Source organism: Stenella coeruleoalba (assembly GCF_951394435.1).
Source record: "Stenella coeruleoalba genome assembly, chromosome: 3".
NCBI classification, from domain to species: domain Eukaryota; kingdom Metazoa; phylum Chordata; class Mammalia; order Artiodactyla; family Delphinidae; genus Stenella; species Stenella coeruleoalba.
The window spans coordinates 101,047,402-101,061,551 of record NC_137148.1 but is presented as its reverse complement, the minus strand read 5'-3'; the positions used below and the strand labels follow the sequence as shown (position 1 = coordinate 101,061,551).

Sequence of the window (14,150 nt, the reverse complement as noted above, 5' to 3'; positions counted from 1 at the left end):
CAGTCACATTTATATGATCTCCCAGGAGTCTGATACATATTACATGGCCTCAGTTTTAATATCCCTTCAATCCCCCTAAATGCATGTTATTGTAACTATTCTTACAGATGATAAAAATAAACAGATTATGTCCTTTTTAGAAGTAGACCATTCAAGCATAAACTCAGCAAGTCTTTTTTTGTAACACAGAACCAAGTCTATGTACCACCCCCCAACACACTCAACTCACATACCCTAAACAACAGGTAAAACTCACTTTATATCCACCGAAGTACCATCAACAACAACAAACTAATTAAATTCCCCAGTCTCTTTGCTACAACAGAATTTTAACTTCATCAAGTACAAGTAAAGGTGCAGAAAAAAGGCTCCATAGTTTTCAGTATTGCTATATATCATCATATTCTATCTGTATAGTGGTCTCCTGCCAACATCCTAATCATTCAAAGCCTTTTAGGAAAACAAAAACCAACAACCACAATAAGCTATGGGATTTTTTTCATATTTGTGGCTTTGTCCCCTGGCACTCTAAAAATAGACAGGCACTAAACCCAAGGCATCAGAGGGCAATGTAATAGTGCTCAGTTTTAACATTTTCAGATAGAACAAATCTGTACCACTAAGCAATTGCTTTACGATTTCCTCAGAAAAGTACTGGCAGATCTTTAACTGTACAGTATAGAGTTCCTAATAATACCACTGGAACAAGAAAAGTGACTGGAATTGTTTTATAAACTTGAAACCACAGTGGAGGTAACAACTAATTAGTCAAAAACAAAAACCAACTAGAAAATATTTCAAAACCAGATGCTTTATTTCCCACATGTCAGTTTTTCCTATCCAAAAGCTCTAAAGTCTAACTTGACTCAATGTATTGACCATTTTCTCCTGCCCCATTTCCCTATGTAAAATTTGTTAAAAAAAAAAAAAAAGGAACTATTTGGCAACATAAATATGCCTCATTTTTCCTCATTCAAGAATTCTATTCTGAAAGATTAAAAATGTATAATTGTTTTCCAGTAATAATTTCACAATAGTTTAGGCGTGAAATGGAACCTGGGAGCCTGGGCACAGTGCAGTGCACCAGTGGATAACTGTAGGGTACACAGTCCAGTGGCTACCATGTGGTCATCTTGGGCTGCTTGGCTATGAGCTCATAGATTTAGTTCCTCCCCTTTAATCAAAGGCAGCTCTGCAGACACAGGCCTTAGTACCCACTGCCAACAGTCATACAAGCGTTCTGGAGACCAAGTTATAGTGCTGGCCAGAGTGGGTGCTCAGCAAAATCTGAGTGGATTATTGAATCGCATGAGTTAGTGACTATAAGGCAACTTGCAGTGAAAAATGATCATCTTGCAGGCTACTGAGCCAAGAGTGGGGGGCAAGCTATTGCAGAAATGAGCCATTAATGGAGCCTTAAGGTCCATGCCAACTTGGCCCCTGGCATTTAAAAAAGTTTGTCTTCTGGCAAATCCCGCTCCATTATATTGCCTGGCCTCAGTCAGATGTACATACTGCTTAAGAGTAAGACTTCTGGCACTGTATTTTCATAAATAACTCTCCATGGTGGGAGTATCTAAAATTGTTGTGGGGGAAACCTACATTAAGGGTCTGTCTCTTCCAGAATGGACTTCAATAATCAACCATGAAGATTTGAGGCAAATCTCAGGTTAATAGCTTTCAGATACGTTGTTGACTTTTAAGTAATAGCATCAGGTAAGACTGTACCATTGAAGTACTATCAATTGGGTTATACCAAACTGCCCAGAGTTTTCCTACAGTACCTTGTTGAAGACTGAATAACTGTACTTTGTCAGAGAAGTAGAATTTGTGGTATCTGATTCACAGGATGATTTTGCTTTACTTTGGGCACTTTGAAAGTTGTGAAACATGTTACAGTCTCTCACATTCAGCGTTTACTAAATTGTTTTTATCTGAGAAAATGAACCTGACTCTCCTTCCTCCTGTTTATGCTTATGTTCCTTCTTGCCCAGTGGGCAAAAACAAAAACAACATGTTGGAAGAACTTAAAATAGGACACAAAATTCACCTAGCTCACATCCCAATGCCCAGCCTCCTCTCCTCAGGTTCTATCTCCTCAGGTGTTTCTCTTTTTCTCAAGATCAAGGGAGACAACAGTCAAATCTATCACACCTAGAATGGAAGCTTGTTATGGTGATTCCATCTTCAGAAACCTGTAAGCCCTGTCTTCCTGGCTGGGTTGCTGTAGTGCTGGGCCTGGCTCTGCACCTCTTCACTGCAGGTGCTGCAAATACCAGGCATCTGCGTGACCAGAGAAATCGAGCCTCCACTACACTCTGGGGAACAAGGGAGGCTCTTTGGCGGCCAAAGCTCCAGCTGGGTGGCAAGGTTCTCGGTGGCGGCCGACTTACCTCCCAGAGATGCTGCGTGTTCCTCACGGCGCCGGCCTGCACCTTCTCCGGCGGCAGGAGCACGCCCTGGAAGGGCCCAATCCAGGTGCCCTGCTGGATCCTCTGCGCCGCGCAGATGCCGTAGGCCAGGCCGGGCACGGTGCTGGTGCACAGACACACCTCCCGTGGCAAGTCCCGAAGCCACTCGGGCAGCTCCGGAGGGGGCGCGGCGGCCGCGGCGCTGCTGGTACCCACGAGCCGGCGCAGCGAGTGCAGCGGCCCGTGCATGGGGCACTCGCCGTTGCGGTTGTCTGCGCACATGTCGCAACCTGCCGGAGACACGCGAGAGGGAGGGAGGAAAGGGAGAGGGTTAACCCCGGGTAAACCCCGTGCCAACAGCATCCCCGCCCGGGTGAGCCACCTGCGAGGGAAGTGACGCCGGAGGGCGCCGAGGCCACTGGGAGCAGGGGGAGAGGTGACCCGACGCGCTCCCTTGGAATTCGTCGCACCCAAATCCATCTGGCACAGGGTCGAGGCCCCGGGCGCCTCCAAAAGCCTCCCGAGTTGGGCGCGGACGGCGTTGTCGTCTCCAAGGAACCGATGGCTCTCGGCTTTTCTCCCCGGCCTCTGCCCCTTTCTCTCCCTCTTCCCTTCTGCCTCTAGCTCCCTCTGACCCTCTCCCCTGTTCCCTCGGGTACTCTCTCTCAGTGGTGTTTCAAAGTGTATTTATCGTTGTACCAGGAGAAAAGGCGGTCTCTCGACCAATCTGATATCTCAGAGAGATTCTACCTTGGTCGCCAGGGTATGTCTGGTTTTCCTTTCTTTACAGTTATAGAGGAGACTTTCAAAATCACCACAGCAAATGGGCGACCGGTCCGGCGCTGCACGCCATTCCCACTCCTCGACCCACGCTCCCCTCCCGCGAGAACGTCCACGTAAGTGGGCGGAGCCGGCCTTGGCCCCGCGGAGCCCCAGTTCTAGACCCCGGCCACAGAGGGCGCACTGGCGCTAGGGTCTCTCGAGCGCCCAGGAAGCGCCCGCTCCGGGCACTCCGGCCAGGTGGGGACGGGTAGGGAAAGGGGGTGCTGTTCTGTCGGGTTTGGGGTGCCCTGTGCTTGCGTGCAAGCTCTTCCCGGAAGCACGCCCCCTAAAAAACCAACAGCAAATTTAACGATCAAGATAATGGGTCTTTAATGATGAGGATAAAGGTTAAATGGAGAGGGCCCCAAATCCTGCCCAGACGGTTGAGCCCGAGGCTAAATGCAATTATTCTGCGTTATAAATTAAGTGAGAGCTGTAGTAAAGCCTACTCTCTCCTATGTTCCTCAGAGCAGCCGGCGCGCGAGGGATCCCCCACCCTCTGGGGCGGCCGGCCGTGGACCCTCAGTGTCCCTCGACTCAAACTGGGCAGGAACAGGTCAAGCAGCCGCGGGAAGCAGGCCTGCGGCGACCATGCTGTCGGATCGCAGCGCCCTCCGGGTTATTAATGGGCCTGGCGGAGCCGCCGTGTCTGCGCCCTGGCCTGGCGGACCGGCCTCTGGGAGGCGGCCTCGGCGCCCGCCGGCGAAACCGGCCTCCCTGGCCCAGCTTCCCTGGGGAGCCACGGCGCCCCTGCGCAACAGAGCCCTGTGGCACTGGGCCTGATATCGGGCGAGCCCCGACTGGCGGAGATGGCAAGAGCTGGGCACCAGCGGATGCGCCAGCGCTAGGCGGCGGGTCCCCCTCTGGGCTCCTGCGCCCAGCCTTGGTCACAGCTAGTCCTGGTGGATCGCCCTGGGTGTGCCCTATCCGTGCTTGAACAATTGAAATGCCCAAAGAACTTGTGAAAAGCGAGTCACTGAGGAACCTTCGAGGAACACCTAACCGCAACCCAGCATGATGTGCGATACCATTTTGCCATTCGCTTCACCGCGAACTGAAGGTTGACTAGGTGAGTATCCTATTTCAGTGAAGAAGGGCTCCAGCCCACGGCGCCTTCCCCTCCGGCAGCTACTCCTCCACTTCCCCCAAAAGAGCCCAGGGAATGAGGGGACCTTTGACCTCAGCTTCTTGAGGGTGTCCCCAGGCCTCTCAAGTGAAAACTAGCAACCTGTTTCTGCAGGTAGTGAAGTGGCCATGCCTCCTGGACCTCCGTCACACAAAGGACCCCTCTTTCAGCAAGACAAACTAATGTCAAAACTGTGCCAGGCTCTGCTTTTGACTCTAGGGCTAGATGGAAGGAGGCAGTCTCACCGTAAGTCAACTCCTCCAGAATGCAGACACTTCACACACCCTCTCAAGCTCCTGACTGTGAAAACAAAAACCTTAAGATAAAGGGGGGATAGAAGGAAAGACAATAAAAACTCACAATTACCAAGTGCCTACTATGTGCCAGACACCTACCTTCAACCAAACCACCACCATATTATCTAAATATCACAATTTCCATTTTGTAGATGAGGCAACTGAGGCTTCATGAGCAATGTAACTTGACCAAGGATCAGAAACTAGAAAGTGGCTGAGAAGGATTCACAATCAGGTCTGCCTGACTCCAAAGCCTCCAAACCTAGAGATCTAAGATTAATGAAAACTAGGAGAATTTTATATCCAAACTCATAACTCAATCAATATAATTGAAATATTTCACTGAAGTCACTATTTGGGGGCTGCAAAACTGTTGTGGCATGATTGAACTAAAGAGATTTCTCTCTTTTTCCCACACTCTTGGGTTTGGGGAGGTTAACGTAAGAGGATGATTTGAAAAGTAAGTAGATGATGTCCATAATTTTGAATTTCAGTGCCTAACTTCAGAAATGAGCTTTCAGCACCTTAGCAAAAATAGCTTAAAACAAATGACAATAAGCAAAGGCAATATGCCCATAAAAATAAAAATAAATCACCCCAGGGAGTTAACAGACTTTCCCTTTCTGGTTGGCTCAGTGAAACAAAGGGTGAGAAGAAAGAGCATTTGGTATTTCCTCCCTAACAGTCCATACCAGAGATTCTGTCAACTTACAAGATCTCCACAACCTGTAACGTCACACCCACTACATCAGCAATAAAATGAGGAAAGGTGCCAACTGCGGCCACCACCCACACAGACAACAAGCACACTCCTGTTATTTGTTATGCACGATAGAAGTATGGCTAGTCCTTTCTCTAAGAAGTCCCCTAAAGTACTTCTTCAACTTATTAAATTTCATTTGTCTCCATGAAGTATTGAAATATTTAATAGCAGCATTCTGCAGAGTGACAAGCTGAGGCTCTCCCAATATGTAGAAGAACACCTGCAGGGTAGGCAAGGCCAACCCACCATCATCAGTCCATCCAGTATAGGTTTTCTTCATTTATAAACCATTTCATGCTATTTCAAAATACTCTACCTGAAAGGCTACGTCAAAATACATGTTATATCCTAACGTTACTGTTTCTTAATACACAAAACTTCTGCCACTGAAAACATGTGGCTTCTGACTTATGTCTCTGAGTCCCAAAGGAGCCTGAGGACGACTAAAACAAGTAACTGATTAGCTGGGGTTGACAAATGTGGCCCAAGTGGACAAACATTCTAGCAGAGTGTTTTCTAGACAGCAAGCCACTAACACCTACATGAAAAGATTTGAGGAAAAAAGTGGGCTAGATGCCTAAACTAAACATAAAAAATACGTATGTATTATATACATGATACAGCATTCCAGGCCAAACAATACATAGTACATCTATTTGTATTCATAAAGAAGAGGCAAGTAAATGTTCCTATTTTCTCTTAAAATCAGGGTAAGTTTTTTCCACAACTTCATAATTATTATTCATAAAATGTTGTCTGTATCTGTGAGAGATATTATATTCCCCAAGCAAGATACTTTGAAATGCCATTTTAGCATTAGGGAATGTAAGAGATCATGGTCTCTTCTCTCCCTTGAATAGATCTGTTAATACTCTTGTTTATGGGTCTCTGAGTAAGAGAAGGAGGTATCATTAAGTTATAGACTAGTTCACCCACTGGCTTCAGAAGGCCAGGCCAAGTGGAGTGAAGACCAGACTCTCACTCTTCCCTCCTTATCCTTCTGTATTGTTCGAATGTTTTTACAAGGGCACGTGCGACTTGTGTAATTGAAAATGGATCTATTTTAAGGTAAAGGGGGCAAAGCAAGCCAGAGTTCTCTGGTATCTCATTTCTCGTTCCAGGAAAGGCGAAATATAAAACGTCTCAGGGCTCTTTCGCCTTCTGGAGAGGTGGGCAGGAGCGCGTGGGCGCAGGCGGAGCGGGGACCCTCGGGACGCGCCTGCCGCGCTGGGCCTTCGCTCCCCAAAGCCTCTCCGCCGCTTTCGCCTGCCCTCACGTATCCTCCGGGAAGGCAACCGAGGAGCAGCTGAAAAGCCTGTCTCCCCGCCTGGGCGGCGGTAACCGCCCGGCTATAAATTCTCTGCGACCGCCGCCGAGGTCGCGGCCCTCTGTCCCACAGGCCGAGCCGGGTGGGGGCGGGCGCCCATCGATCGCCGCCCGCTGACGGCGACGCGGCCCCGGGAGTGCCGCCTGCTGGCAGCTCCGCGTGCTTCGTGGCGGGGGCACTGGGCCTTGGGGTCGCCGAGGGCGCTGGCCGACGGGGCCGAGGGCAGGCGGAGCGCTGTGACTGGGAGTCTCTCGCACCAGAGTTCCACGTCCCCCTCCAGCCCGCACTCCCTGCTTAGCCCTCCCCGCGCCAAGCCACTGGCTGGCTGGGATGACGGTGGACCGTGCACGGGGTGGGCGCCAGGCCCCCCAGCACTTAAGCTGTATGTTGAAGGCCTTGCCCATTTCCTGCCAGCGGGAAGGGGTCTTCTAGGCTCCCAGGAGCGGGTCTAGGAGCAGGTCTAGAGGCGAGGCAGGCCCGCTAGGGGGACCGATTGTGTTCTTGCCCCCGCGGGGCGGCCCAGCTCCCAGGAACCTTCTGGGAGCCTCTCTCTAGAAGAGTTTAAGGCTTCCCTACGCGCTGGGCTTTCCCTGCTCGGCCTGGCTGCCGGCTTGGCCCTGGGACCAAGAGGGAGAGACAAAAGGGGGAGAGAAAGAGGGAGGGAGGAAATGTGGGTTTTATTTGTCTCCTGATGACTGTATTAATAAATTAAATGGCAGCGCCAGTGTGTGAGGGTGAGAGAATATTGCGCCGAGATAAACCTCGCCGGCCCCTGCCCCTGCGAGGCCGCCATATACATTGCGGAGATGATGAATAGGAGGCGCGAGAGGAGATCGAAGCGGGTCTGGGCTGGCTCCACTCTCTCCTACAAAACTATAGGGCAATTAATTGTGGCTTGTCCCCTCATCCTTCATCTTCTGGTGGCACATATCGATGGAGATTACTGCTGATGAACCGTTTTATCACCTTAAATAAACAGTCACCACCTCTTCTAACCTCAATCTAATATATGGCTCTATGTTCAGTTTCAGGGCGCTAGATAACGAATGATGTAAAATAGCTAAATTATGTGTGTTACGGGATGGGGCTGGGCGTGCGCACAAAAAGAGAGCAAAGAAAAAGAAAAAGAGAACACAAGAGCCCACACAGTGACGCCGAGCCTCCCTCCCACCGGAGACCACGTCTGAAAGCTAAGTCGCTTGCTGGCCATTGACAGCGGGGAGTAGCGCAGCGAGTGTGCCTTGGCGTCAGGAGAATCCCACTGGTGGGTTACTGGGCTCGGGAGCTTCCCAAACAGGACCTGCGTTTTCCAACTGGGTGGGAAGAGATTAGGGAGGGTCAGTAAACACTCGCCCTCCTTTTCTCTCTTTCCCTGACCTCTCAACCAAACAAACCCCAGATTTCCTTCTCTCCCCAATATCTCTCCTCAAACCCTTGGAAAGGATGGCACTACCAACAGGGGGGCCTCGGGCCCAACTCCAACACCTGCGCACACGCCGGTGCTGTTCCCTGCGCAGCAGGGCTCCCCGAAATACGGAGGAGATAGAGACCTCCAGCTGGGGAAGTTGCGGACTGCCCCGACTCAATTCTCCGCAGAGAGACCCCAGGCGGGATTAGTCCCCTGCTCTCTCCCAGATACGAGGGAGGAATGTCTTAACCAAAAAAAAAAAAAAAAAAAAAAAAAAAAAACGGGGTGGGGGATGAAAAGCTAACTGGCTCGGCCGGCTGTCTCCGAACAAACACAAACGTCCGGCGCTCCCCTTGGCCGCTGCTCAATACCTTCCAAGCGTACTGACAGGGTCTCAAACAACGCACCAGCTCCCGGAACCCGAGAAGAGGCCACCGCAACGGAGCCTGACGGAATCAATGGCTTCAGGCAAACCGGCAGCAAATGAGGGCAGTAATACAGGAGGAAGAAAGGTCCCCATCCCCCATTTGCATTACACAAGCTCCACCTGACTATAGAGATGAAAAAAGAGGCAACTAAGCAAGCATTGAGAGCCTCAGTGGAAAGTGTACTTCAAGCATAGAATAACTTCATACACGGAGTTAGTTAGATATATACTGGAAGAGCTCACCCGGGCCAGCTTGTATAGTTTCTGCTGGTTTTAAATCTTTTTATGTGTGACAGAGAGCTACAACACCCTTCACTATGGCATTTGCCATAGGTGGCAATAAAGTTTCAAGGTGAAGGTGATACTGAGTCACAGGTGTTACTGGGTTGCTGATCCCAGGCAAAAAGTTACTCTTCTAAAAGGAGAAGTACGGAGGCCCCTTTCTTTGCCTTGTAAGAAAAAGAGAATACGACTCAATATGTTTTTAAATACAAAGTAATAAAACGAAGCAATGCTGAGTGGTCACTTCACAGAATTCTTTCAGAGGGAAAGGGCAATAGACTAAAAGGAAAACTAGGATGATCTGTGCCTGATAAATTAATAGGTGCTTCCCTTCTGCCCGCCTCTCACCCCACCCCCGACCCACATACAACCTGGGAATGGGGAGAAGCTGTTATTCACCATCTTTCAAGTGATATATCAACTTTCCCTGCCAAGGGAAAAAACAGTTTCGCACTGCTTGCATTTCTGAGTTGTTCTGATCCCCTAGTTAGATTAAACTCAATCGCTTCTCACTTCATCTTTGTAAAACACATCTCATGGTTTCAAATGAATGCCTACTCTTGCCCAGAGAAGTTCCTGGAAGCATGGCAGACCTAGTCTCCCAGCATTACATGGAGAGCTACCTCAGCTTTCTATTTTCTTTCTCAGTTGCCCTTTAATTAGACAGCAATGGGAAGCGTAACTCTAATGAGACAATCTGACTTCCTTTCTCTCCTGTCCTTGCCTCTGCACTTTGCACACTGAAGCAGTCCAGTCGACTCAAAAGGAGATAGCAGAAGATTAACACAATAGGAATAATTTGAATAAATCATAATTCATTTCCTCCAGCCATGAAAAAGGGTAGCTGGACAATAAACTGGTTCAATAGGCACATATTAATTAGGAATCTGTCCCAATTCTTTCTCTGAGTAGTCTAGGTTTTTCTCTGGTGAAAATGTATTGAACCTCAAGATTGCACTGTAAACAGCACATGGAGCTCAGCGCACAGCCGGGGCTTTGGGGTGCACTGCTAGTGTCCTTTCCAGCACTAATTTAATTCAGAAGAAAGACTGCAAGTTTGATGAAGCACTCTCAGTCCACAGTGACTACATTTCACTTAGAGGTAAGAAATACCTTTTATGAAAGCATTTCTTATCTTTGTATTTTACATTTTTAAAGAACTGCTTTGAAAAAAACACAATCAAGAAATTCAGTAGGAGATATGTATTTTTTGAAATCCATTAAGACAACATAGTTTTATAAAATTTTCTGGAACTCTGAAATAGAGGAATTTTCTTAACTGCAGGGCAAATCTGAGTTGAAACCCTCATTTTAAACCAAATACTTTACCCTCAGACTCTAGAAAGGAAAAAAGTAAATACAACTACTCTTTTTATTAATAATAATTATCTCCATTAGAACGATTATCTCCAACCATTATGAAAAGATTAATACACCTCAATCACTAGGGTCATGCTCAGTGTTTTTAATCAAAGTAATACATTTGGGAGTCCTTTAAATAACTACAACCTGTAGTTATTTTGCTTTTACAACGAATTAAGAAGCTCACGGATTAGTAGACATTCTGCAAGAAGGAACTTGTTCAAAATAGAATGATCATATACATTTACAATTAACTTTCCTCATACAGAAGGTAGATGAAGGAATGAGACGAAGAAAGAAGCTGAGCGCTGTTTCAAATCCCGTATTGCTTTCAACCTAACTCTTGACCTGCTTTAATGTTCTCTCCTGGGGTCTCTGGAAGTATACTTAGCATTTATCTCAACACATTAAGTGTAAACATAGCATAACTTCTGAAATTACCAAAAAGAATTGGATATGAAAAATAAATGACTCATCCTTGATCTTCATTTAGAGTTTTGGTTCAAAACCTGAAAATGGAACTACACTTGGGATCAAGAGTTTGAAATTGTGAATACAGGAACGGAAGCTAGAAGAAAATTGATGTTAATTTAGGCATTTTGTCATTTATTTCGGGAAAAGAAGAGCAAGCTTCTTATACTAAATTACTGTTACCCTCATTTAAAAAAATACGTTAAGCCGACAAGCGTGGCTACGGACTGTAAACGTTTGCAGGGTCCAGGGTGCACGGAGAATGCGGGATCCGCAGGGAACAACCCTGCCCTGAAGTCGGAAATGTTTTCTCACTAAGCAACTGGCATTCTTTTTCTCTTCCTTCTTCTCTAAAATAAATAGTAAACCTAAGAATAATGCCTGCCTGCAGGGAGAGACTGACCCAGTGTCATCCAAAACTCCTACTTCAGCGAGGCCGGGCCAGCAAGCAGCTCCCGGCCGGTCCCCCGACAACCCCGCGGTCCGAAAATGAGCTGACGAAGTTAACCCCAGAGGTAAGATAGCGAGAAGGAGAAATTAGCTCTGGAATCCACGCTCCCCAGGACCGCTGACAGTCCCTGCCCTGTCCCCTCTAAGGCCAGGCCAGGCCGGTCCCCGGACACTCCCATCGCGCGCCGCTAGTACCCGCCCCGCGCGAGGCGCAGTACGCCGCGGGAGGGCTGTGATCTGTACTCTCCGGTCCGCGAGCAACTCGGGTCTTCAAGATTCGGAGCTGGGAAGCAGGGAATGGGAGGAGGGGGGAAAGGTAACCCAGAGGTGTCACCCGGCCGTCCCAACCGTTCTCCTTCCTTCTCTAACCCATAAAACTTTGGTTACAGTGGTCTGAGAGGTGCGGGCCCGCGGCCTGGAAAGCCCACAAGCCGGTGTCCCCCTCATTCGACCTGCCTCCCGGACCGGCGCCCGCGCTCGACGGAGCCAGCGCCCCGAAAGAGAGCGCGCGGGCTGCTGCTACGTACGGTTGTTGGGGTCGCTGGTGTGCTGGTTGAGCGGGATGATCTCCATGCGCTGCTGGCCGTACAGGTAATAGTCCAGCTCCTCTGCGCTGCAGCGGAAGCGCGGGGCGCCCCGGACATCCCCGACGCCGCCGCCGCCGCCACAGCCGCCGCCTCCGCCTCCGCACTTGGAGGGCCCCGGGCCCGAGACGGCGCCGAGGCACAGGTCCTTGGAGGGCAGCGGCTCCGCGGCGACGGCGGCGGCAGCCAGAGGCGCGAACACTGGCAGCTGCGCCACGGGCAGGGCCGAGAGACCGGCCAGCGCGGCGGCGGCGGCGGCCGCCGCCGCCGCGGCGCAGGAGGAGGCAGAGGAGGCCGAGGTGGAGGAGGAAGCCGGAGTGGAGGAGGCGGAGGAGAGCGAGGCGGGCCGCGGGCGCAGGCTGTCCGGCTGGGGCTCAGTGCGCTCCGGGGGGGGCGGCGGCTGGAGAGGCTGCGGTGCGCCCAGGGGACCCGCGGCACCGCCGCCCTTGAGCGGGCCGCCGCCGCTGTGCGGGAAGAGTTGCTGCCAGTGCTGCAGATAAGCTGGGTCCACTTTGAGGAATGCCGAGCCGCCGGGGTCTCCGGGCTTCAGCATGTCCGACGCTTCAAGCTGGGGGCAGAGGGCAAAGAGGAGGGTGCGCGTGAGCCGGACTCAGGGCCTGGTGCGAGAGGGGCGGGGAAGACCGCCGCCAAGACACTGGAGCGAGAGTTTTGAGTCCTTGGCTCCGCCGGCGGCAACCCAGTTCGGAGGCTCCCTCCTCCCAATTCGGCTGGGGCGCAAAGTTTACTCTGAAGCCGCAGCGCCGCGCGGGGGGAGCTGTGTGCACTCTGCCTTGCCTCCCAGCCCGAGGCGCCCAGCGCCCACCCGGCACCGTTGAAGCCCGGAGAGAGGGCGCTTCCCAGCAGAACTCGGCGGCAGCACGCAGCCCCCACCCTCTGCCCCCGCCCGGAGCCGACCCGAACTGGAGTGGCGCAGCGCCTGAGCCGCGCTGGCCTCCGGCGCCAGGAGGCGGGACAGTCTCGCCCCCCGCCCCCAGCGCAGGACCTCCAGCCTCCTATTCCCCGGGTCCAAGACCCTCAGCCCTAGACAAGCCACGCTTACCTGAAAACTCGGAGCCGCCGGCGGGTGCGTGCGTGCGTGTGTCTTGGTGAGCGTGCGGGAGAGTGTGCGCCCCGGCTACGCTACATGCCCCTGGGCAGCGCGGGAGCAGAGCCCTAGAGATCCGCCCGCCCGGGACCCTCCGGGGCCGCAAGCCAGGGGTGTAGAGGCCTGCGGAGGGCGTGAGAACAGTTACGCTGAACGCGGGAGTGCGGGCGGACGCGGGCGCCGGAGCCGCGGCGGGCTGCTGCGCTCGGCCGCTGCCGCGTCCCGGCTCCTCCGCTCCACGATCTGGCAGCCTCCCCGCTGGACACGTGGGTTTTACGACAGCACAAAATACAAGTGTGTGTGTGTGTGTGTGTGTGTGTGTGTGTGTGTGAGGGGGGGGGAGAGGGAGAGGGGGAGGGAGAGAGAGAGAGAGAGAGAGAGAGAGAGAGAGAGGGAGAGGGAGGAAGGGAGGGAGAGAGAGAGAGAGCGCGCGATGGGGGTGGGGGTGGGGGGGAGGCGGGAGGCAGGCCAGAAGAACGGAGGGGAGGGGAGAGGGGAGAAGGAAGTTCTAACTCGGCTGTATCCACACACAGCTCGTGCGCCTCTCCTGCACAAAAACCTCCTCCTCCCTCCCACCCCCCACTTTTTTTTTTTGGCGTGACGTCTCCCGTTCGCCTGTTGTCTCTTTCTGCCCATGATATGTCTTTTCTAGGTGCCGGCTCACCGCCCTGGTCCTGAAAGCAGTGGAAACGCGGAAACCGGAACGCATCTCGGCACGCGCTCGGCTGTCCGCATCCGGGCGGGCGCGCGCGGCCAGGCGAGAGGACCGAGTCCCCGCAGCGGGTTTGCGCTTTTCCCGGGCTCCGTTTTTTCAGGAGTACTGCTGGGTGCCAGAGTCGACTAGCCCTCCACGCAATCTCTCACATAAATCTTGGCGGAGGTGGGGGTGAAGGGGGAGTCGGGGGCGGGGCGGGGCGCGCGCTGGAATGAAACCCTCAGTCGGCGGCGGAGGAGGCAGGCTTTGCGAGCTGGGAGGCGTGAGACCGAGGGTCTCTAAAGGGCGCTGGTCCTGGCGGGACTCAGGCCTGGCCGCGGGGCTGGAAGGCGGCTGCAATGGAGTCTCACACCGCCCAGCGCTGAGCCAACCCACTCTCGAGTTGTCTTCCTGGGGGGCTGGCTCCTTCTCCCTTTTGACATACAAGGCAAGTATCCAGAGCTACGTCTGGTGGTACAACTGCTCCCGGACACAGACGAGGCTTATTTGCCTTTGGCTGCCCGGGACTGCCCCGAAGGGTCATGTATAGGTCCCTCTCCCCAAAACCTGGCGTCCGAGGTGTAGGGTGCGAGCGCAGCCCCACACCCACCTTACCTACTCC

At 52.1% G+C, this 14,150-nt stretch overlaps 1 protein-coding gene across 1 annotated transcript in view; it reads right to left on the bottom strand.

Moving 5' to 3' along the window:
- PRDM6 (PR/SET domain 6) overlaps positions 1 to 12,737 on the bottom strand; it is a 100,714-nt gene extending 87,977 nt beyond the window's left edge. Inside the window, exons 1-2 of the mRNA XM_079918607.1 lie at positions 11,673 to 12,737; positions 2,394 to 2,701 (exon numbers count right to left, since the gene is read on the bottom strand). Of these exons, the coding sequence (XP_079774733.1) occupies positions 2,394 to 2,701; positions 11,673 to 12,282 (918 nt within the window). The 5' untranslated portion in view covers positions 12,283 to 12,737. The remainder of the gene's footprint in view (positions 1 to 2,393; positions 2,702 to 11,672) is intronic.
- Positions 12,738 to 14,150: the final 1,413 nt, after the last annotated feature.